At 42.7% G+C, this 23,135-nt stretch overlaps 1 protein-coding gene across 13 annotated transcripts in view; it reads left to right on the forward strand.

The window, feature by feature from the left end:
- cep290 (centrosomal protein 290) overlaps positions 1–23,135 on the forward strand; it is a 155,660-nt gene that overhangs the window by 43,757 nt on the left and 88,768 nt on the right. For all 13 annotated transcript variants that reach the window (XR_015760383.1, XM_087997062.1, XM_087997057.1 and 10 more), the window contains 5 exons: positions 3,056–3,220; positions 4,153–4,302; positions 9,656–9,771; positions 16,303–16,405; positions 17,099–17,329. Coding sequence is in view for 12 of the 13 variants with exons in the window: in XM_087997062.1 (XP_087853188.1) it covers positions 3,056–3,220; positions 4,153–4,302; positions 9,656–9,771; positions 16,303–16,405; positions 17,099–17,329 (765 nt within the window). In the remaining variant the exon portion in view is untranslated. The remainder of the gene's footprint in view (positions 1–3,055; positions 3,221–4,152; positions 4,303–9,655; positions 9,772–16,302; positions 16,406–17,098; positions 17,330–23,135) is intronic.

Consider the following 23,135-nt stretch of genomic DNA (forward strand, 5'->3'; position numbering starts at 1 on the left):
TATACAGGTAGCTTTTGTATGACACAATGGTTGTGTTCTTGTACAATCCCGCAATAAAGAAAAATCACGCTTTAGAAAACAGTGTTGGTGATATAATCATGTTACAGCCAGCAGACATTTTAAAAGTTTGTGCTTTAGAAACACAGACTCCAACTCGTGAATTAATGTTAACTAAGTGCGCATTATATCAGAACGACATGCATATTTCTTTCCCTAATTTGTGGCACTCTGAATTCTGTGATCTGAAAACTATTGAAGATCTATGAGGCCTCATTACTGGCCTGAAATCTTTGTGATGCCTACTAATTTGAATCATGCTGATTAGTCACATAATCTGTGATATTTTTCAATTATTTATTCCATCAGTGCCAAACACACCACCTTTTGGGAATTTGACATCTGAAGAAATGTAGAAACATAGAACATAGGTGCAGGAGTAGACCAGTCAATATGATCATGGCTGATGATGCAATCTCAGTATCCCATTCCTGCCCTCTCTCCATCCCCCTTGATCCCTTTAGACTCAAGGGCCATTTCCAGCTCCCTCTTGAATATATCTAATGAACTGGCCCCAACAGCTTCCTGTGTGAGAGAATGCCTGTGGTGAAACGGTTAAAAATTATGTCCCAATACATGTGTGAATCTAACCGGAATGGAGGTGTTGCTTAGTCCCGTGTGAATCTTATTACACACCTCCCCGTGTGAATCTTCTTATCTGTATGTAACCAGAATGGAATGTGTTTTTTAGCCTTGCTCTGCTGTTCACATGAATGTTTATATCTGGAAAAGAGTATATCAGCTGGAAAAGTCTCCAGTTCGGGGAGTCTGCTCCGGGGTTACGTTTAACCGCCGAGCGTGGGTTGTTGGCAACCGCTCTACGAGAACTGACGGCTCCCAGTTCCGGTAACATGTAGAGTGAGTATAAGCCAGACCCGGGAGTCTGCTCCGGGGTTACGTTTAACCGCCGAGCGTGGGTTGTTGGCAACCGCTCTACGAGAACTGACGGCTCCCAGTTCCGGTAACATGTAGAGTGAGTATAAGCCAGACCCGTTGTAAGTATGAGACCTGGTTGTGGCGACGCTGCGGGGAATAAAATGCTCATATTCTAGCAGACTCGCCTCTTGGTCGTCTGTTCTGTGTCAGACTACTCTCCTACGAACCTGACCTTGAGAATTTTTTAAAACATTTGGCGCTGCGAGCAGGGTCAATCGCAATTGAGGAGAGATTTTGATACAGAACAATGTTTTGGAAAAAGACTAAGAAACCAGAAGAACAAACTGTGGAGGTCCCGACCATCCCGGGATGGCATGGACCGTGGCATGACGTGGCAGTTTGTTTGAGAAATGGTGGGGGGCGACCGGAGGAACCCCAGGGTCGCTGCTGTCCACCCTTGAGAGGATCCCAGTCCTGCCGAAGAACCCCTTGCCTGGGGTACAGCGGAGGATGTGGGCATGTCCAAAAAGCTGAAGCGGAGTTAACAGAATTGAATGGGATTGAACTGAGTGGAACTGAAGTGAATCAAATTGAACGGAACAAAATGGAACTGAGCTAAATTGAATTGAAATGGACGGAACTGAATTGAACACAATTGAATTGAACTGAATTAAGCATAATGTAACACATGTATTGGGCCAAGCAGTGGAATGTGGTGTAAAATTATGTCCCAATACATGTGTGAATCATAATGTAACACATGTATTGGGCCAAGCAGTGGAATGTGGTGAAACGGTTAAAAATTATGTCCCAATACATGTGTGAATCTAACCGGAATGGAGGTGTTGCTTAGTCCCGTGTGAATCTTATTACACACCTCCCCGTGTGAATCTTCTTATCTGTATGTAACCAGAATGGAATGTGTTTTTTAGCCTTGCTCTGCTGTTCACATGAATGTTTATATCTGGAAAAGAGTATATCAGCTGGAAAAGTCTCCAGTTCGGGGAGTCTGCTCCGGGGTTACGTTTAACCGCCGAGCGTGGGTTGTTGGCAACCGCTCTACGAGAACTGACGGCTCCCAGTTCCGGTAACATGTAGAGTGAGTATAAGCCAGACCCGGGAGTCTGCTCCGGGGTTACGTTTAACCGCCGAGCGTGGGTTGTTGGCAACCGCTCTACGAGAACTGACGGCTCCCAGTTCCGGTAACATGTAGAGTGAGTATAAGCCAGACCCGTTGTAAGTATGAGACCTGGTTGTGGCGACGCTGCGGGGAATAAAATGCTCATATTCTAGCAGACTCGCCTCTTGGTCGTTTGTTCTGTGTCAGACTACTCTCCTACGAACCTGACCTTGAGAATTTTTTAAAACAATGCCACAGGTTCCCAACTCTCTGAGTGAAGAAATACTACCTCATCTCAGTCCTGAATGGCTTGCCCCTTATTCTTAGACTGTGACCCCTTGTTTTGGACTTAGCAACATCGGTAGCATTCTTCCTGCATCTAGCCTGACCATTCCATCAGAATTCTCATCGTTTCTCTGAGATTCCCACTTATTCTTCTAAATTCCAGTGAATACAGGCCTATTCAATCCAGTCTTGCCTCATATGTGAGTCCTGTCATCCAAGCAATCAGTCTTGTGAACCTTTTGCTGCACTCTCTCAATTACAAGCATGTCCTTCCTCAGACTAGGAGACCAAAACTGCACACAATAATCAAGGTGTGGCCTCACCAAGGCTAATGAATAAACAGGTTCCAAAAACTATATTCATGGGGGTCTGAAAAATCTTTTCACTGATAACATAAAAGAAAGACTTGGAAACTCAAATATTTATCTAAAAAACATGGGCAAATGTAGCCAACATTTGCACATTCTGTGAAACATGGGACTTGCAGTTTGCAGAAATATGTTTAAAAACATTTAGTGGGCAACATTTGTCATATGGACAGTAGTGGAAATCTGACACCACTAACTATTGTCTTTATGTTGTACATTGGTCCACAGAATTATTCCTGAGTGAATTATTTCTATTACAAATGTGACGAAGTGACTTTGTCTTGTGAACTTGATTTAAAGTGCAACATGTGCTGACCTACTAATTGAGCTACACCAAATGTTGTTTCAGGCAATCGAGAGAAAGAATACCACAGATAAATTTAACAGTGATACCCACCTGAAAGCACAATTAGACCAGATGAAGGGGAGGAATGAGGAACTTCGACAGGAGCTTAAAGAGGCACGCAAAGAGGCTGGTATAGCTGGCAACCAGCTGGCAAAAGCTACAGAAAGGGTTCGTACGCTCAAAATCTGTCTTAGTGAGTACTTAACTACTGTATCCTGCCATTGGTTAGCACAATTGCCTGGCTACTGGTTTGCAATGCAGTGTGATGTCAACACCATTTGTTCAATTCCCATGCCAGCTGAAGCTATTAAGAAGGACTCTCCTCAACATCTACCCTTACCTGCGATACAGTGACTTGCAAGTTAAAACCACCACCAGTTGTCTCTGTGTAATGAGATTCTGCAAATTGGATTGCATAGGGTCAAACTGCAAGTGCCATTCTATTTATAACCTTACGTAAAATTCCTCCATGCACAAGTTGCCATTCAATTCAAGTCAATGCTAATGTTAGTAGGTTGTCAACATCAAATAACAGTTTTATCTGTCAGGTAAAGTAAAATAATTTCCTCAAATTTGCAACCTTGAAAGAAGGAAACCCACTATCCATACCCCAGGTGTTCTATGTGTGCGTCCAAGCACAAAGGACCACTAGTTTTTGAGTTTTAACTGCTGGCTGAAATAGCTGATCTAGAAAGCATTTCATCACCACTTTCTCAGGGGCAACTGGGGTTTGGTAATTAATGGTGGTCTTATCCAAATCTGAAGAATAAATATTTAATAAAAGAAGAACAAGGGTTGCAGAAGCATGAGAGAACCATTATTTCCATATTTTCTTCAAAGTCTCTCTCACTATCCTGACTTAAGCACATCTCAGCTGTTCCTTCACTGCAGGGTCAAAATCTTAGAATTCCCTACCCAACAGCACTATGTGCACATCTTCACCACATGGATTGCAAAATGTTAAGATGACTGCTCTCTCAACTTTCTGGATGACATTTGGGGATGGGAAATAAGTGCTGGATTTGTTAGTGCTGCTGAAACCCCATCATTAAAGTTCCAAAGCAAATCTCAAGTAGATGCCTTTCTTTTTCTTTCGCTAGATTACAAACCTGGAGAGTGAGCTAACTTTGTTACGACAATCTGGAGGATGCAGTGTTGTCTTCCAACCTCTCGCTTTGCCAGAAGGAATGGTACCCTCTAGTATTGATGTCATCAATACACTGAATGAATATTTGGTGCAACTTCTACAGGTATGTAAGTATATCCCATTGAATTTAATGGTTGATACTGTGTTCTAACCCTTATTTTGTTTATGGAGCCACAAAGCACAGAAGAAACCTATCTTCCCATCAAGTCTATGCTGACCTATCTATACTAATCCCACATTCCAGCACTTTGTCCATTGCGTTGAATGATATGTCATTCATATGTTCACCCATGTATTTTTAAAGGTTTTGAGGTTTCCTGCTTCTACCCTTCCAGGCAGTGCATTCCAGATTCCCACTACCCTCTGTGTGAAAATATTTTCCCTCAAATCTCCCCTTAAATCTCCCCTTTAACCTTAAAATTATGTCCTTTGTTACTTACCTTTCACCTAAGCAGATTAACTGCCATCTCTCCACCCAGTTCATGCCCCTCATAATCTTATACACTTCAGTGGGGTTCCTCTAAGCAATCTCTGCTTGAAAGAAAATAACCCCAGCCTATCTGGCCTCTTTCATACCTAAACTGTTCCACTCCAGGCAACATCAAGTGAATCTCCTCTGCATCCCATCCATTGCAATTACATCCTTCCTATAGTTCAGTTGCCAGAATTGCAGTCCAGCTGTGGCCTCACCAAAGTTTTGTACAACTCGAAGATAACCTCTCCGCACATATAATCTATGCCACAACTGATAAAGGCAAGCCTCCTATATGTCTTCTTAACCATCGTAATAACCTGTCCTACTGCCTTCAGGAATCTGTAGACAAGTACCACAAGATCCTTCTGTTCTTCTGAGTTTCTGAGTATCCTGAAGGTCACTGGCAAGATTTTTATCTTATTTTTGGCTTTTCATTTTTCTCTCCCCCACATGTAGAAATGTCTGTCTGAAAACAGAAGACTAGCCATGATCTTATTAAATAATGGAGCAACTGAGCGGTCTAATCCTGCTCATATTTCTTATGAGCTTATTTTCTCATCTACTGTTTTTCAAACTCTTTCATAATCTTTAAGACCCAGGACCGTGAAGAATTCTCATTTCAAGTAAAGATAAAAAAGCATTCTCACATGGCTGCCTATAAAAGCAAACTTTAAGTTTTGCCATTCTGTGTATTCTTCACTTCCTCCCCATGCTGTGCCATCATTTCATTAAATCCCATCCAACCGTATCTCTTCATTCTTAGAGAAGGCAAAGTTCAAATTATTTAAAACACATACCTTTTTATATCTTTCAGAGCCAGGTGATAAAGGATAGAACCAGATTATAATCTTTAAACGTGTATAAGCTTTTATTTACAGAGAGACATATTGTACTTCTAAATTCAACCAACAGAATTTCCGCCTGTTCACACACATTTTTTAATCAGCATGTTTGATCATTCTATGACACACCTCCATGACAGTTATAGCTTACACACAGACCTTCTGGCCTCAAGGTAGGGGAACTATTACTGCACCACATATATGACCACAAGTGCAACCCTGTTTATGTCCATAACATCAATGCAATTAATGCTCCATTGATGTATAATTAATATACCTTATCCAAGTGCAGACAGATATATTTTGCACAAGAATCTCCCAGGGTAGTTGAAGATGGTGAACTGGCGTGAGCTCCATGAGTCACAGGTTTTGATCATGTTATAAGGTGTAAAGAGGTGAGATGGCTGGGAAATGATCATGTCACTTGACTATTAATCCATGACCCGACACTTTGGGGACATAGGTTTGAATCCCACCACAAAAGATTGTGAAATTTTAATTCAATAAATTAAAAAAAAAGTTAATCTGATGGCAATCATGTCACCACAATCAATTGACGTAAAAAGCCATCTGGTTCACTAATGTCTTAGAACATAGAACATAGAACAATACAGCACAGAACAGGCCCTTCGGCCCACGATGTTGTGCCGAACTTCTAACCTAGATTAAGTACCCATCCATGTACCTATCCAAATGCCGCTTAAAGGTCGCCAATGATTCCGACTCTACCACTCCCACGGGCAGCGCATTCCATGCCCCCACCACTCTCTGGGTAAAGAACCCACCCCTGACATCTCCCCTATACCTTCCACCCTTCACCTTAAATTTATGTCCCCTTGTAACACTCTGTTGTACCCGGGGAAAAAGTTTCTGACTGTCTACTCTATCTATTCCTCTGATCATCTTATAAACCTCTATCAAGTCACCCCTCATCCTTACCCGTTCCAACGAGAAAAGGCCGAGAACTCTCAACCTATCCTCGTACGACTTCCTCTCCATTCCAGGCAACATCCTGGTAAATCTTCTCTGCACCCTCTCCAAAGCTTCCACATCTTTCCTAAAGTGAGGCGACCAGAACTGCACACAGTACTCCAACTGTGGCCTAACCAAAGTCCTGTACAGCTGCAACATCACTTCACGACTCTTGAATTCAATCCCTCTGCTAATGAATGCTAATGCACCATAGGCCTTCTTACAAACTCTATCCACCTGAGTGGCAACCTTCAAAGATCTATGTACATAGACCCCAAGATCCCTCTGTTCCTCCACCTGACTAAGAACCCTACCATTAACCCTGTATTCCGCATTCTTATTTGTTCTTCCAAAATGGACAACCTCACACTTGGCAGGGTTGAACTCCATCTGCCACTCCTCAGCCCAGCTCTGCATCATATCTAAGTCCCTCTGCAGCCGACAACAGCCCTCCTCACTGTCCACAACTCCACCTATCTTCGTATCATCTGCAAATTTACTGACCCACCCTTCGACTCCCTCATCTAAGTCATTAATAAAAATTACAAACAGCAGAGGACCCAGAACTGATCCCTGCGGAACTCCACTTGTAACTGGGCTCCAGGCTGAATATTTACCATCTACCACCACTCTCTGCCTTCGACCGGTTAGCCAGTTTTCTATCCAATTGGCCAAATTTCCCTCTATCCCATGCCTCCTGACTTTCCGCATAAGCCTACCATGGGGAACCTTATCAAATGCCTTACTAAAATCCATGTACACTACATCCACTGCTCTACCCTCATCCACATGCTCGGTCACCTCCTCGAAGAATTCAATAAGACTTGTAAGGCAAGACCTACCCTTCACAAATCCGTGCTGGCTGTCCCTAATCAAGCAGTGTCTTTCCAGATACTCATAAATCCTATCCCTCAGTACCCTTTCCATTACTTTGCCTACCACAGAAGTAAGACTAACAGGCCTGTAATTCCCGGGGTTATCCCTATTCCCTGTTTTGAACAGGGGCACAACATTCGCTACTCTCCAGTCCCCTGGTACCACCCCCGTTGCCAGTGAAGACGAGAAGATCATTGCCAACGGTACTGCAATTTCCTCTCTTGCTTCCCACATAATCCTAGGATATATCCCGTCAGGCCCGGGGGACTTGTCTATCCTCAAGTTGTTCAAAATGTCCAACACATCTTCCTTCCTAACAGGTATCTCTTCTAGCTTACCAGTCCATTTCACACTCTCCTCTTCTACAATACGGTCCCTCTCGTTCGTAAATACTGAAGAGAAGTACTTGTTCAAGACCTCTCCTATCTCTTCCGACTCAATACACAGTCTCCCACTACTGTCCTTGATCGGACCTACCCTCGTTCTCGTCATTCTCAGGTTTCTCACATACGCATAAAATGCCTTGGGGTTATCCTTGATCCTATCCGCCAACGATTTTTCATGCCCTCTCTTAGCTCTCCTAATCCCTTTCTTCAGGTCCCTTCTGGCTATCCTGTATCCCTCCACTGCTCTGTCTGAATCCTATTTCCTCAACCTTATGTAAGCCTCCTTCTTCCTCTTTACCAGACATTCAACCTCTCTCGTCAACCAAGGCTCCCTCACACGACCATTTCTTTCCTGCCTGATAGGTACATACATATCATGGACACGTCGTATCTGCTCTTTGAAAAAGTTCCACATTTCCACCACATCCTTCCCTGACAGCCTATGCTCCCAACGTATGCTCCTCAAATCCTGCCTTACAGCATCGTAATTTCCCTTCCCCCAATTATAAAATCTACCTTGTTGTGCGCACCTATCTCTCTCCATAACCAAGGTGAAAGTCACAGAATTGTGGTCACCATCACCAAAATGTTCACCCACTAACAAGCCCACCACTTGTCCCGGTTCATTACCGAGTACCAAATCCAATATGGCCTCCCCTCTGGTTGGACAATCTACATACTGCGTTAGAAAAGCTTCCTGGACACACTGCACAAACACGCCCCATCCAATCTACTTGATCTAAAGAGCTTCCAATCAATATTTGGGAAGTTGAAGTCGCCCATGACTACGACCCTGTGGCTTCTGCACCTTTCCAAAATCTGTTTCCCAATCTGTTTCTCCACATCTCTGCTGCTATTGGGGGGCCTATAGTAAACACCCAACAAGGTGACTGCACCTTTCCTATTTCTGACTTCAGCCCATACTACCTCCAGAGGCAGATCCCCCTCAAACTTCCTTTCTGCAGCCGTTATACCATTTCTAATTAGCAATGCCACCCCCCCTCCTTTTTTCCCACCCTCCCGAATCTTACTGAAACACCTGTAACCAGGAACCTCCAACAGCCATTCCTGTCCCTCATCTATCCACGTTTCCGTGATGGCCACAACGTCGTAGTCCCAGGTACCGATCCACGCCTTAAGTCTTTAGGGAAGGAAATCTGCTATCCTTACCTAGTCTGGTCTACATGGTTCCAGACCACAGCAGCAAAGTGAGTGATTTTTAACTGCCTGCAAGGCAATAGGGGACAGGTAATAAAAGCTGGCCTAGCCAGTGATACCCACATCCCATGGACATATTTTAAAAAGTACTCGCAAATAACCCATTAATTTATTGGCATCTTAACAGGCAGAAGGTTCTATCCTTGACTTTTGTCAATGAATCCTTATATGACCCAGTGTGTAAAGGAACATGAGGGATTTGGCTTGCTTCTTGTTCTCAGATTTTTCTCCAGTGGCTTTTGGCAAATTTCCTCGTCCCAGATGACCACACTGCATGCAATCCCAATTCATACCCATCTCTTTCTTTTATCTTTTCACAGTGTTATGATGTAGCACAGCAGAAGGCCACTCAGCCTTTAGCAGAACTGTCCCATGAGTTCTACTGAGCTATTGGTTCCCAAGACCCATCCTTGCTTGGTTGCCCCTTACTAATTCAGCTACTGTCGACTTGTTGAGTGATAAGATTAACTACATCAGCTCCTTTTTATTGTTTCAGGTACACCAAAACTGCTTGGTTAGGTCAAAAACCTACTTGACACTAAGTGCCCTCCATTGATAGAAATGTCAGCTTGAAACTGCCTACTGCAGCATTTCACCAAATACGTGTACTTTTAAAATAGGAGTGTTTCCTCCCACCCTTTTACCAGCAAAATTGTTTCCAGCAGATTTTTTTTTCTTATTATTTAGGAAATCTCAAACAAAGAAAAAGAAGGAAAAAAACTACAAGAGGCCGCCGAAGATCACAAACGCAAATTTGCAGTAATCCGTCATCAACAAGGATTGCTCTATAAGGAATATCAAAGGTATCAAAATGCAAATTATTCCTTGAGTTAAAATCTTGTTCTAAAACTGTGCTTTGCATTATTGTTTTTTTCATTACAGTATTTTAGTTGAAACTGAAATATGAGAGTGTACCAGTGGGGACCCTCTGTGTCCCTACACTGGATTGAGAGGCCTAGGTTCAAATCCTTCCTGCTCCAGAACTGTATAATAATAACAGCTCTGAACAGGTTGGTTAAGAAAAATAAATTAAAAATAACGTTAATTGCGGCAATATTATGCTATTCAGGCAACACCTGTGGAGAGAAATGGAGTTGTCATTTCAGAATTGATGAAAGTTCATCTTGACCTGAATTGCTAGCCTTGTTTCCGTTGATACTGTAAGACCAACATTTCTAACATTCTCTATTTTTACTGTATTTCAAATGTCCAATATTTGTCGTATTTTGCTTTTGCACCTAATCAAATGTTGGTTTTGTGGATTATAAATAAGCATCTTTATTAACAAATACAAATGTTGTAGTGCCACAAATAAATTTCCATATTGGCCTGACAGCAACAGTGGAACCTAGCAAATTAATTCCACTGTTGGTTTTGCACTTCCTTGACTATAAGATATAGGAACAGTATTAAGCCCATTCTCCACTTCTCCCTGTAATCCTCAATCCTGTTCTCCTACCTTCTCCCTGTAAACATCAATCCCCTCATTAATCAAAAACCTATCTATTTCTATGTTAAATACACTCAATGACTTGGCCTCCACAGCGCTGTGTAGAACTGAGTTCCACAGTTCTAAAGGGTCGTCCCTTCATTCTAAGGCTATGCCCTTGGGACCTAGGCTCTCCACTAGAATCATAGTGTCATTGAGATGTACAGCATAGAAACAGACCCCTTCAGGCCAACTCGTCCAAGCTGACCAGATATCCTAAATTAATCTAGTCCCATTTAGATTAGATTCCCTACAGTATGGAAACAGACCCTTTGGCCCAACAAGTCCACACCGACCCTCCGAAGAGTAACCCACCCAGACCCATTCCCCTACCTTATATTTACCTCTGAGTAATGCACCTAACACTATGGGCAATTTAGCATGGCCAATTCACCTGACCTGCATATCTTTGGATCATGGAAGGAAACCGGAGCACCCGGAGGAAATCCACGCAAACACGGGGAAAATGTGCAAACTCCACACAGACAGTTGCCCGAGGCAGGAATCGAACCCGGGTTCCTGGCGCTGTGAGGCAGCTGAGCCACCATGCCATCCAATCCCTTTACCAATCCCTTGCCAGCATTTGGCCCATATCCCTCTAACCCTTCTTCTTATTCCCATACAGATCCCTTTTAAATGTTGTAATTGTCCACGCCTCCACCACTTTCTCTGGTTCATTCCATACACTAACCACCCTCTGCCTGAAAAAGTTGCCCCTTATTAGGTCCCTTTTAACTCTTTAGTCTCACCCTAAACCTATGCACTCTAGTTCTGGACTCCCCCATCCCAAGAGAAAAGACCTTGTCTATTTATCCTATCCATGCCCCTCATGATTTTATAAACCTCTATAAGGTCACCCCTCAACCTCTGACACTCCAGGGAAAGCAGCCCTAGCCAATTCAGCCTGTCCCTATAGCTCAAACCTCCAACCCTAGCAATATGTTTGTAAATCTGTTCTGAACCCTTTCAAGTTTCACAACATCTTTCCGATAAGAAGAAGACCAGAATTGCACACAGTATTCCAAAAGTGGCCTAACCAATGTCCTGTACAGCCGCAGCATGATCTCCCAACTCATACTCAATGCTCTGACCAATAAAGAAAAGCATACCAAACACCATCTTCACTATCCTATCTACATGCGACTCCACTTAAAAGAAATTATGAACCTGTACTCCAAGATCTCTTTGTTCGGCAACACTCTCCAGGACCTTACCATTAAGTGTATAAGTCCTGCCTTGATTTGCCTTTCCAAAATGCAGCACCTCACATTTATCTAAATTAAACTCCATCTGCCATTTCTCACTCCTTTGGCCCATCTGGTCAAGATCCTGTTGTAATCTGAGGTAACTTTCTTCGCAATCCACTACACCTCCAATTTAGGTGTCATCTGAAAGCTTACTAACCATATCTCCGATGTTCACATCCAAAATATAAACATGTTCTACATGTCTATCAAGTACAGACCCAGAGACCTCAACTGCTTCTTACATGACAAGCCCTTCATCCCCAGGATTATTTTTGTAAACTGCTTCTGGACTGTCTCCAATGCCAGCATATTCTTCCTGAGAAATGGGGCCCAAAACTGTTCATAATATTCCAAATGCAGTCTGATCAGAGCTTTATACAACCTCAGTAGTACATCTCTGCTCTTGTTTGTAGCCTTCTTGAAATGAATGCAAATGTTGTATTGGCTTCCTAAATGCCAACTGAAACATAAGAGACTGTTAACCTTAAGAGAATCCTGATCTAGGACTCTCAAGTGCTTTTGTGCTTCAGATTTCCAAAGCCTTTCCATATTAAGAGAATAGTCTATCGAGCTTTGAGAAGATTTGTAACTCAGGTTGAGGTCCTGGATGTAGGTTTGCTCGCTGATCTGGAAGGTTCATTTCCAGATGTTTCGTCACCCTACTAAGTAACATCTTCAGTGGGCCCTCAAACGAAGCACTGTTGATAATTCCTACTTTCTATTTATATGTTTGGGTTGGTGATGTAATTTCTGTTGTGACATCATTTCCTGTGGTGATGGCATTTCCTTGTCTTTTTCTCAGGGATGGTAGATGACATCTAACACTATGTGTTTGTTGATAGAGTTCCGGTTGGAAAGCCATGCTTCTCGGAATTCTCATGCGTTTCTCTGGCTTGTCTTAGGATGGATGTGTTGTCCCAGTCGAAGTGGTACCCCTCCTCATCTTTATGTAAGGATACTAGTGAGAGAGGGTCATGTTGTTTTGTGGCTGGTTGATGTTCATGTATCCTAGTGGCTAGTTTTCTGCATTTCTGTCCAATGTAATGATTGTTACAGTCCTTGCCCGGTATTTTGCAAATAATATTAGTTTTGCTTGTTGTCTGTATAGGGTTTTTCAAGTTCATTAGCTGCTGTTTAGTGTGTTGGTGGGTTTGTGTGCTACCATGATGCCAAGGGGTCTGAGTAGTCTGGCAGTCATTTCTGAGATGCCTTTGATGTAGGGGAGAGTGGCTAGGGTTTCTGGATGTGTTTTGTCTGCTTGTTTAGGTTTGTTGCTGAGAAATCTGCAGACTGTGTTCATTAGGTACCCATTCTTTTTGAATACACTGCATAGGTGATTTTCCTCTGCTCTGTGTCGTTCCTCTGTGCTGCAGTGTGTAGTGGCTCATTGGAATAATGTTCTAATGCAGCTTAATTTGTGGATGTTGGGGTGGTTGCTTCTGTAGTTCAATATTTGGTCCGTATGTGTTGTTTTCCTGTAGACGCTAGTTTGAAGTCCCCCATTGGCTGTTCACTCCACTGTGACATCTAGGAATGGCAGTTTGTTGTTGTTTTCCACCTCTTTAGTGAATTTTATGCCTACAAACAAACCAACAGAACACCCATGGGACCTCCGATATCATGGTTCTTAGCAGAGGCAGTAATGCAGAGACTTGAACAAACAGTTCTGCCAACCATCCAACCCAAACTTTGGGTCTGCTACATGGATAACACCTTTGTCACCACTAAACGAAACAAATTAGAGGAAACCTCCAAGACCGACAATAATACCCTTACTGGCATAAATTCACTAAAGAGGAGGAAAACAACAACAAACTGCCATTCCTAGATGTCGCAGTAGAGCGAACAGCCAATGGGGAACTTCAAACCAGCGTCTATAGGAAAACAACACATATGGACCAAATATTGAACTACAGAAGCAATCTTCCCAACATCCACAAACAAAGCTGCATTAGAACATTATTCCAATGAGCCACCACACACTGCAGCACAGAGGAACTATGCAGAGCAGAGGAAAATCACCTTTGCAGTGTATTCAAAAAGAATGGGTACCCAATGAACACATTCCGCAGATTTCTCAGCAACAAACCCAAACAAGCAGACAAAACGCACCCAGAAAACCTAGTCACTCTACTCTACATCAAAGGCATCTCAGAAATGACTGCCAGACTACTCAGACCCCTTGGCATCATGGTAGCACACAAACCCACCAACACACTAAACAGCAGCTAATGAACTTGAAAGACCCTATACTGACAACAAGCAAAACTAATGTTATTTACAAAATGCTGTGCAAGGACTGTAACAAACAGTACATTGGACAAACATGCAGAAAACTAGCCACCAGGATACATGGACCTCAACTAGCCACAACACAACATGACCCTCTCTTATTAGTATCCTTACATACGGATGAGGAAGGACACCACTTCAACTGGGACATCCATCCTAGGACAAGCCAAACAGAGACACGCATGAAAAGCATGGCATTCCAACCGGAACTCTATCAACAAACACATAGTGTTTGATGTCATCTACCACCCCCTGAGAAAAAGACCAGGAAATGTCATCACCACCGGAAATTATGTCACTGCAGGAAATGACATCACTAATCCAAAGAAACCCAAACATATAAATAGAAAGCAGGAATTATCAACAGTGCTTCGTTTGAGGGCCCACTGAAGATGTTACCTAGTAGGGTGACAAAACGTCTGGAAATGAACCTTCCAGCTCAGCGAGCAAACCTACATCCAGAATAGTCTATGCTTGTATTCTTCATACCAAAGTGCATAATCTCACATAATATTTGTGCAGATCATTAATAGTATTATGTGAATATTTCTAGTCCCAACATAGATACCTGTGGAACTTGCCTAGTTTCCAGGTGCCATCCTAAAAAAGACTTCTTTATCTCCATTCTTTGCTGTCTGCCAGTCTGCAATTGTCTATCCATGCCTGTAACTAGCCTGTAAAACCATGGGACTCCTATCTTATTTTGCAGTCTTCTCTGCAGTACTTTGTTAAAAGCCTTCAAGAAATCCACATAGATCATGTCAACTGGGTGTTCTTTGTCTAACTTGTCCATTACCTACTCAAAGCTGTCCTGACTCAGTTCTATTTTGCCATACACTCCATAATCTCATCCTTAATAATGGACTCTAAAATCTTTACCAATGACCGAGGTCAGGTGATTTGGTTTAATTGGTCTTCTGCCTCCCTCTCCTCTTAAACAGGGGTGTTACAGTCCTCTGGAACTCTCCCTGACTCCATGATTCCTGACAGATCACCACCAATGTTTCCACAATCTACTCAACCGTCCCCTGCAGAATGCTGGAGTGCAGTCCATCTGATCTGGGATCCATTTATTCACCTCAGACCTTTCAGCTTCCTCAGCACCTTCTCCTTGGTGACAGCCATTACACTCACCTCTGCCCTTGACTCTTTGAAGTATTGGTATGCTGCCAGTGTCATCCACTGTGAAAACTGATGCAGAGTACCTAATCGGTTCTTCCACTATTTTTGTTTCTAATTACTACTTCTCTAGTCTCATTGTCCAGCAGTCCAATGTCCAATCTTGCCTCTCTCTTACCTTTTTAGAAGCCTAAAAGTCTGCTTTTGTATTACTAGAAGGCTTACTCTCATAGTTCATCACCTTCCACCTCTTTATTGCTTTTTTAGTTATCCACTGGTTGTTGTCAAGGCTTCACAATCCTCTGACTTCCCACTCATCTTCATCACATTATGTTTTTCACTTTTATGCTGTTCCTTGTCAGGCATGATTACCTCATCCTTCCCTTAGAACATTTCTCCTTCCTTGGAATGAATTACTGCTGTGCCTCCCGAATTACCCCCAGATACTACTGCCATTGCTGTTCCAACATCACTGCTGGGCTGCCCTTCCAATCAATTCTGGCTACCTCTTCCCTCATGTCTTTGTAGTTACCTTTACTCAATTATAATATCATTACATCTGATTACAGCTGCTTCCCCTCAAACAGCAGGGTGAATTCTATCACATTCTGGTCACTGCCCCAAGGGATTCCTTCACCTTAAGGTTCCTAACCAACTCTGCGTCATTATACATCACCAAATTCATCACTGCCTGTTCCCTAATGGACTGTCCACAAGCTGCTCCAAAACACCATTTCATAGACATTCCACAAATTCCTTTACTTGAGATCTGCTACCATCCTGATTTTTCCAATCCACCTGCATTATATGTCCAGTGCTTCCTTAATCTTTCCTAGTATTTTAATAGGAAATAACCACAAATAACACTGCAACAAGGTAAAAACAATTGAACCTGGAAGGGTAGTTTAACCAACACCCGGGGCTGTCACTATGGATCCAATCACCATGCCCCAAGAACCTAAATTTAATTGAGACGTGAACGTGGTAGGAGGAGCCTAGGAGTAATGTCTGAACAGTTGCCAGATCCTAGACCTCTCAATTACAAAGAGTGAGAAAAACCTTTTCTGTTGGATCAATAGTTGCCTGAATAAGCAATGGTCACACTTTTAATTCAAAAATGGAAGCAAGGGTGAAAATGTTTTAAACGGTATAAGCCATCCTAATTAAATTGTTACTTTTGTGTATAGCGAAAGGGAATCCTGGCAAAAGAATATTCAAAAAATTGAAGAAGAAAAGAAAAAGCTTGAGGATTTAAAAGAGCAGGATCAAGTGAAAATAGAGGAATATAATGTAAGTATTCTACAAGTGTTTAAAAGTTAGTGCACATGTACTTAAAGTGTTCAAAAAGCATGATGGAATGTTGGACATTACTCATGGAGGTTGGCGAGGAGAGGAAGTGATATTTCAGTTGTACAAAATCTTGGACAAAGTCTTGGTCAGATTCCATTAGGAGCTCTGATTTGAGTTCTCAACCTTAGGAACAAGTATCTTAGCTTGGCATAGTTAAGATTCATCAGATTATTACCTGTATTAAGAGGCTAATTCAAGAACACAGGTTGGCTCAGCTTGCCTTGCATTTTCTTGAAGATTGAGGGGTGACCTAACTGAGGTGTTTAAAGCAATTGCAGGGTTTGATACAGTCAAACTGATTTTACTGGGGAGACTGGACCATATGATATATCCTTATTTAGAATTAAACAGTCAAGGAATGCCACCAAGAAAAAGAAACATTATTGTGCAAATGCATGTCTCATAAATAAATGTGCAAATTGCAGTACTGGTTTTTTGGGCTCCTCACATAAGGCTCCAAAATGGTGGGAAGGATGTCCAATATCAGGAGCACTGGACAATTTTGACAGAAGGTAAATGCCATGTTACACCTGAAGTTATAAATACTTTTTTTAAAAAAAGTTTTGTTTCTGCCTGCAGGAAATTATGAAATGTATTGTGTGACTGTGTAACTATTCTCCATCTCTAAATTAGCAACTACTGGAAACACTTCAGGTGGATCCGGATGAAATGAAGAAGAAGCTTGCAGGGCTCACTAGCAAGTTAACTGTGCTGCGGGTTAATGAAAGTTCCTTAACAAGGCGTTACACAACCCTGGTAGAAATGGAACAGCACTTAAGGAAAGAAAATAACAAGCTCAAGGACGAAATAATAGCCATGGAGGCAGCAGTTAGTGAAAGAATTGGATACTTGCAAAGATTCAAGGTAACCGTCGAATTAAGTCTGAGTGTAAATAAAACAGAACCTGATTCCTTGAACTTTTCCCCAATATAAATAGAGGGTTTATGTCCTTGATGTCCAGAGCAGAAGACTAGTTTTACAGATTCATTTCTGCCAAAGGTATGTCCTGAATGCTGTGCCATCAATCAATTTCAATAATTGGTTTGCCTTGCTCACATTGCCATATCTCAACTTGGATACCAGAGTGTAGCAGTGCTACCCCCAGTCAGTTTTCTAGTCATCCACATCTGTGCTTCTTTGTTATGTCTTTTCCAAAGCTGAACCCTTAATACAGTTGCACCATTAACCTCAGAACAAAGGATTTGTTTATCTTTACAGTTCCAAATATGCAGATTAGTGGAAACATTCAGTTAAGCTATCTACGTGGCTTAGGAAAATCCCTGTTGTGCATATTGAGGTTTATGTTCACAAAATATTTGAAAGAATTTCTGTATTATACTTGAGGAAGGAATAGAAATGTTACTGAAGTATCACAATGCTAAAATAATAACTTTAAAAAGCTACTGTCATCATATAAATACGTGAATTAGGAGCACGAGTCAGCCCATCTAGTCTGCTCCACTACTTAATCTGATTACTCCACATTCCCGCTTATCTCCAGTCATCTTTCAATCCCCTGCTAATCAAAAATCTGCCTATCTCTGCCTTAATAATTGAGATTCGGTGAATATTTCTATGGTATAGAGGAAGGCCATTTGGTTCATTGTGTCTGTCTTGACCGTCCGTGCATTTTTTAAAAATATATTTTTGTTAAAATGAAGAAAAATGTTTTCTTTTGAATATTACAACAAATACAAAACCAAACAATTCAAACCAGCATTAATAAATAAAGCTGCTAATTATACAAATAAATACTAACTAATAACTAAGTTAAAAAAGGAAAATCTTAATAATAGTAATGATAACAACCGTAACAAAGCTCAGCAAAACAAAATAGCCCTCGATCATCAAGTGCACAAGTTTCTACATATTCATATGTTCGTAGTTCCTCCCCTCTGGGCACTAAATCCATTACTTAGAATTGCCATGGGTATATAAAGGCTCTTATTAGTATGGCGGACAAATCTACCCAGATCATCCAAAAAGGGTCACCTCATCTTATAAAAGTTCTCAGTTTTATGGTACACCATACTTGTCAGAAAGTCCAAGGAGATGTGCCCCATGACTAGCTTACGCCAGCCCCAGGGGATTGTCCGACACCTACCCTAATAGAATGTTCTTTCTGGCACAAAAAGTGAGGGTACTGAAAAGCCTTGTTTTTTCTGTGTGTGCATCTAATGAAAGAGAATTAATAAAGCCAAGAAGAAGAGATACCAGGTCCATCTCCACCTCTGTCCCCTAGGCCTTCCCTATTTCGCCTACCGCAGTGCTTCAGTCTGCCCACAGTCTGTGGCAGGACCAAAGACAATGAGTAAGTGTGCCCATGCTCACTTTACATTTAGGACACATTGGAGATGTTCCTGCTTTAAATTTAGCGAGGCGGTCTGGGGCCAGATGGACCCTGTGGAGAATCTTCAATTGCAAAGTGTGGGTCTTGCATTTTCCCAGATATCCTCCCATATTTCAGAAGAGATCTCAACATCCAACTCCCTTTCCCATATCCAACAAAGCCGTTTGGCCTCGTCTGAGGGGCCCTCTTCCAATAGATGAAAAGCGTTGCTAACAGATAATATACCCTCAGCATCCAACACTGTCTTCTCCACGTCAGACCTTTAAGGATCAGTTCAAAGTGTGGTCTCTTTTTGGATGAAATTTCTAATTTGGAAGAACTGAAAGAGGTCCTACTGGGCAATTCATATTAGGGCAGCAAGGTGGCATAGTGGTTAGCACTGCTGCCTCACAGCGCCAGAGACCCGGGTTCAATTCCCAACTCAGGCGACTGACTGTGTGGAGTTTGGACATTCTCCCCGTGTCTGCGTGGGTTTCCTCCCGGTGCTCCAGTTTCCTCCCCCATTCCAAAGATGTGCAGGACAGGTGAATTGGCCATGCTAAATTGCCCGTAGTGTTAGGTGTAGGGTTATGGGTGGGTTACGCTTCGGCGGGTCGGTGTGGGCTTGTTGGGCCGAAGGGCCTGTTTCCACACTGTAGGTAATCTAATCTAATCTAATTTCCGAGCCAACTGTTCAAAAGACACCAGTATGTCCCCTTCAAATAAATCATCCAGACAAGATACACCCCTAGCTGCCCATAGTTTAAACCCAGAATTCATCATCCCTAGCTGAAAACCCGACATACCAACTATGGGTGTTCAAAGTTTGTGCGAAGATTTGTAGCTCGGGTGCTCGTTGTTGTGGTTCTGTTCGCCGAGCTGGAAGTTTTTGTTGCAAACGTTTCGTCCCCTGGCTAGGCGACATCATCAGTGCTTGGGAGCCTCCTGCGAAGCGCTTCTTTGATGTTTCCTCCGGTGTTTATAGTGGTCTGTCCCTGCCGCTTCCGGTTGTCAGTTTCAGCTGTCCGCTGTAGTGGTTGGTATATTGGGTCCAGGTCGATGTGTTTGTTGATGGAGTTTGTGGATGAATGCCATGCCTCTAGGAATTCCCTGGCTGTTCTCTGTCTAGCTTGCCCTATGATAGTAGTGTTGTCCCAGTCGAATTCATGTTGCTTGTTGTCTGCGTGTGTGGCTGCTAAGGATAGCTGGTCGTGTCGTTTCGTGGCTAGTTGATGTTCATGTATGCGGATTGTTAGCTGTCTTCCTGTTTGTCCTATATAGTGTTTTGTGCAGTCCTTGCATGGTATTTTGTACACTACATTAGTTTTACTCATGTTGGGTATCGGGTCCTTCGTTCTGGTGAGTTGTTGTCTGAGCGTGGCTGTTGGTTTGTGTGCCGTAATGAGTCCTAGGGGTCGCAGTAGTCTGACTGTCAGTTCCGAGATGCTCCTGATGTATGGTAGTGTGGCTAGTCCTTTTGGTTGTGGTATGTCCTCGTTCCGTGGTCTTTCTCTTAGGCAGTTGCGCGGGTATCCGTTTTTGGCGAATACCTTGTATAGGTGTTCCTCTTCTTCTTTTTGCAGTTCTGGTGTATTGCAGTGTGTTGTGGCCCTTTTGAATAGCCCTATAGGTCTGTAGGTCAAATTTCCAGTGTCTTCTCTGATCGAGGTAATGGCTTGGGGGGGGTGGGGGGGACTCCTTTTCCTAGCGAGGCATGCTAGGTACATGCCAGGCTTATCCCCATGATCAGACAGCTTTTGACTTGCAAATGTAAGCTTCCTTTTGGCTGTCCATGTGAGCATGGAGTTCAGCGTAGACCAGAGCGCTGTGATCCTCTGCAGTTTAACCATCAAAGGCCTGTCAAAGTATGCTTTTTCAGCTACTTTTAGACACGTCTTGAGCAAGCGTTGATGCTCACCCATCTGTCACTTCTTACTGGCTGAATAGGAAATAACCAACCTCCTGGCGTAGGCTTTAAATGTTTCCCAAAAAATGGATGAGCTGAATTAATATCTAAGAAAGCCCTGAACTCAATAGAAAGGAATTCAATAAATTTGCTATCCTTAAGGATGAAAGGGTCCAGTCACCAGTGCCTCAAGCCTACCACCATATCCTTACTCTTAACCATTAAATACACTGGTGTGTGATTGGAAATAGTGATATTGCCAATTGTACATGATGCCACCAAGCCCAGATGTGTTGTAGGGGTCAGAAAAAGATCAATCCTGGTAAGGCATTTGTGTGGGTTTGAGAAGAATGTGAAGTCCCTGCCAGTAGGGTGAAGGTGCCTCCAAACATCTACCAACTCCAATTCAGCACACAAATCCCTTAATTGTTTAGATCGCAAAGAAGATATCGGCAGGCCTTTGGGCAGTCTCTGTCTACCGGAAGGTTTGAGACAATTCAAATCCCCTCCTACGATGATATATTGAGATGCAAAGTTATCCAGTCAGAAAGTGTGTCTGTCAAGAATTTAAGGGGATGGGCTGTGGGACAATAAACATTTAAGATCCCGTATTCTTCCCCATATATCTAAGCTTTAAGGATTACAAATCTCCTATGTATATCCTTAATGCACTCTAATAACATAAATGGGAGATTCTTTCTAACTAAAATGGCCACCCCTTCACTCCTTTTATTGAAAGATGAAAAATAAACCTAGTCATACCCATTCTGTTGAAGCTTCAAATGCTCTGCATCATCGAAGTGTGTTTCTTGCAATAAGGCAACATCCACACTCTCCCTTTTAAAGTTCTTCCTCTTGACAGGTGAATGACTCCCCTTAATATTCCAGGTGCACCACTTAAACACATCCTTAGACATAACCTTCCACAGCAACATCTAGACTCCAGAGTGGAGGAACCCAGACGACAGATCGCTGAGCTTTAATGCAAAAGAATCCACAGAACCCGAAAATAACAGATTAAAATAAGTACATCCAACAAATCTACAAAACTTATAAAAAATATATATAGCAAAAACAAAAAATTGCCAAAGGCAGTGATTGGAGGAATGTACCCCCATTCAAAGGGGGTACCTACACATTCTACAATCCTACTAACCATCCCAACCACCCTCTCCACTCCTACCAGCTAGGGTCACGCCACGTTCACCGACCACCTGGTAGAGAATAAAAACACCCAAGAGCAAGGTTAGTATTATCAACAAGCAAACTAAAAATAAACATGTCACCCATACCTTAACATAACTTAGAAATTAGCAATACTCGGTCCATCCCTGACATAATTTCACACAACTTATTACCAGAAAAGAGACTCCACCAAGTCCATTTTAAAGAAAAGCAAACCTGAACAGCTCTGTCCTCTATGCCTATTCAGCCGTTCAACTTAAGTCAGCACATCCACAAAGTTCTTTGCTTTCTCTGGTGAGTCGAACAAATGTATGGATCCATTATGACAGATTCGAAGCACTGCTGGATATCTTAAAGAATACTGGATCCCAAGCTCTCTCAATCTCCTCGACGCCATTGTAGGATTTACTTTTCCAGACCACTGCTGCCGAGAAGTCAATTGTTATCCTTTCCTTCTGAGCCTCCAAACCAAGTCTTGAAAAAACATGACCCTGGAGCCGCCACATACCAACGCCTTCAGGTCCCTCCCCTGAGCTCTAGAGGCTTCCATGACCCTCTGCTTGTCTTTATAATGATGGAATCTTACCAGGGCAGGGTGTGGGCGCTGATCTGCACCTGTTTTTTTTGTGCCTCGCTTCCGGCGGGCTCTTTCAATTGTTATCCTTCCCTTCTGAGCCTCTAAACCAAGGAACTTGAGGAACCATTTCTTGAAGATTTCCACCGGTCGCTCACCTTCTGTCCCTTCGCCAACAACGCGCAGGTTCTTTGTTCTGCCTCTGTTTTCAAGATTGTCTACCAGATCCAACCGGACCTGTGTTTCCAGGGCTTCAATCCGGCACTTGGAGGAGTCAGTCTCTGCCTCCACCCCTGCAGTCCGGCACTCAAGCTCATCAGTCCTTTTTCCAGTCTTGCAGCATAGCAGATCCAGGAGCCAGCTTCTCTTCAATTTTTTCCTGGATCTGCCTCCCCAGGGGCTCACGAGATTTGGCCAGCTCCTCAAACAGGGTCCAATGAGTATGCGTGCCCGCTGCTCACCCCCCGGGCAAACTTCCATTTGTGAGTGGTAACAGTTTTTTTTCATTATTCAGTCTGCCCAGACCCTCACTGTTTTGAAAACTTTTACCAGATCTTCTTGTAGCCCTCAGAAATCCCAACTTTCTCATAACTGAAGTGTCTCATCCTTTGGACTGTTCTCATAAACATCATAGACTCTGAATTTTCTACCACTGTCTTTTGAGAAAGAGAGTTCC

The sequence above is a fragment of the Chiloscyllium plagiosum genome, unplaced genomic scaffold (genome assembly GCF_037043375.1).
Source record: "Chiloscyllium plagiosum isolate Xiang-an unplaced genomic scaffold, Cpla_swu_hap1 HiC_scaffold_19, whole genome shotgun sequence".
Taxonomy (NCBI): Eukaryota; Metazoa; Chordata; class Chondrichthyes; order Orectolobiformes; family Hemiscylliidae; genus Chiloscyllium; species Chiloscyllium plagiosum.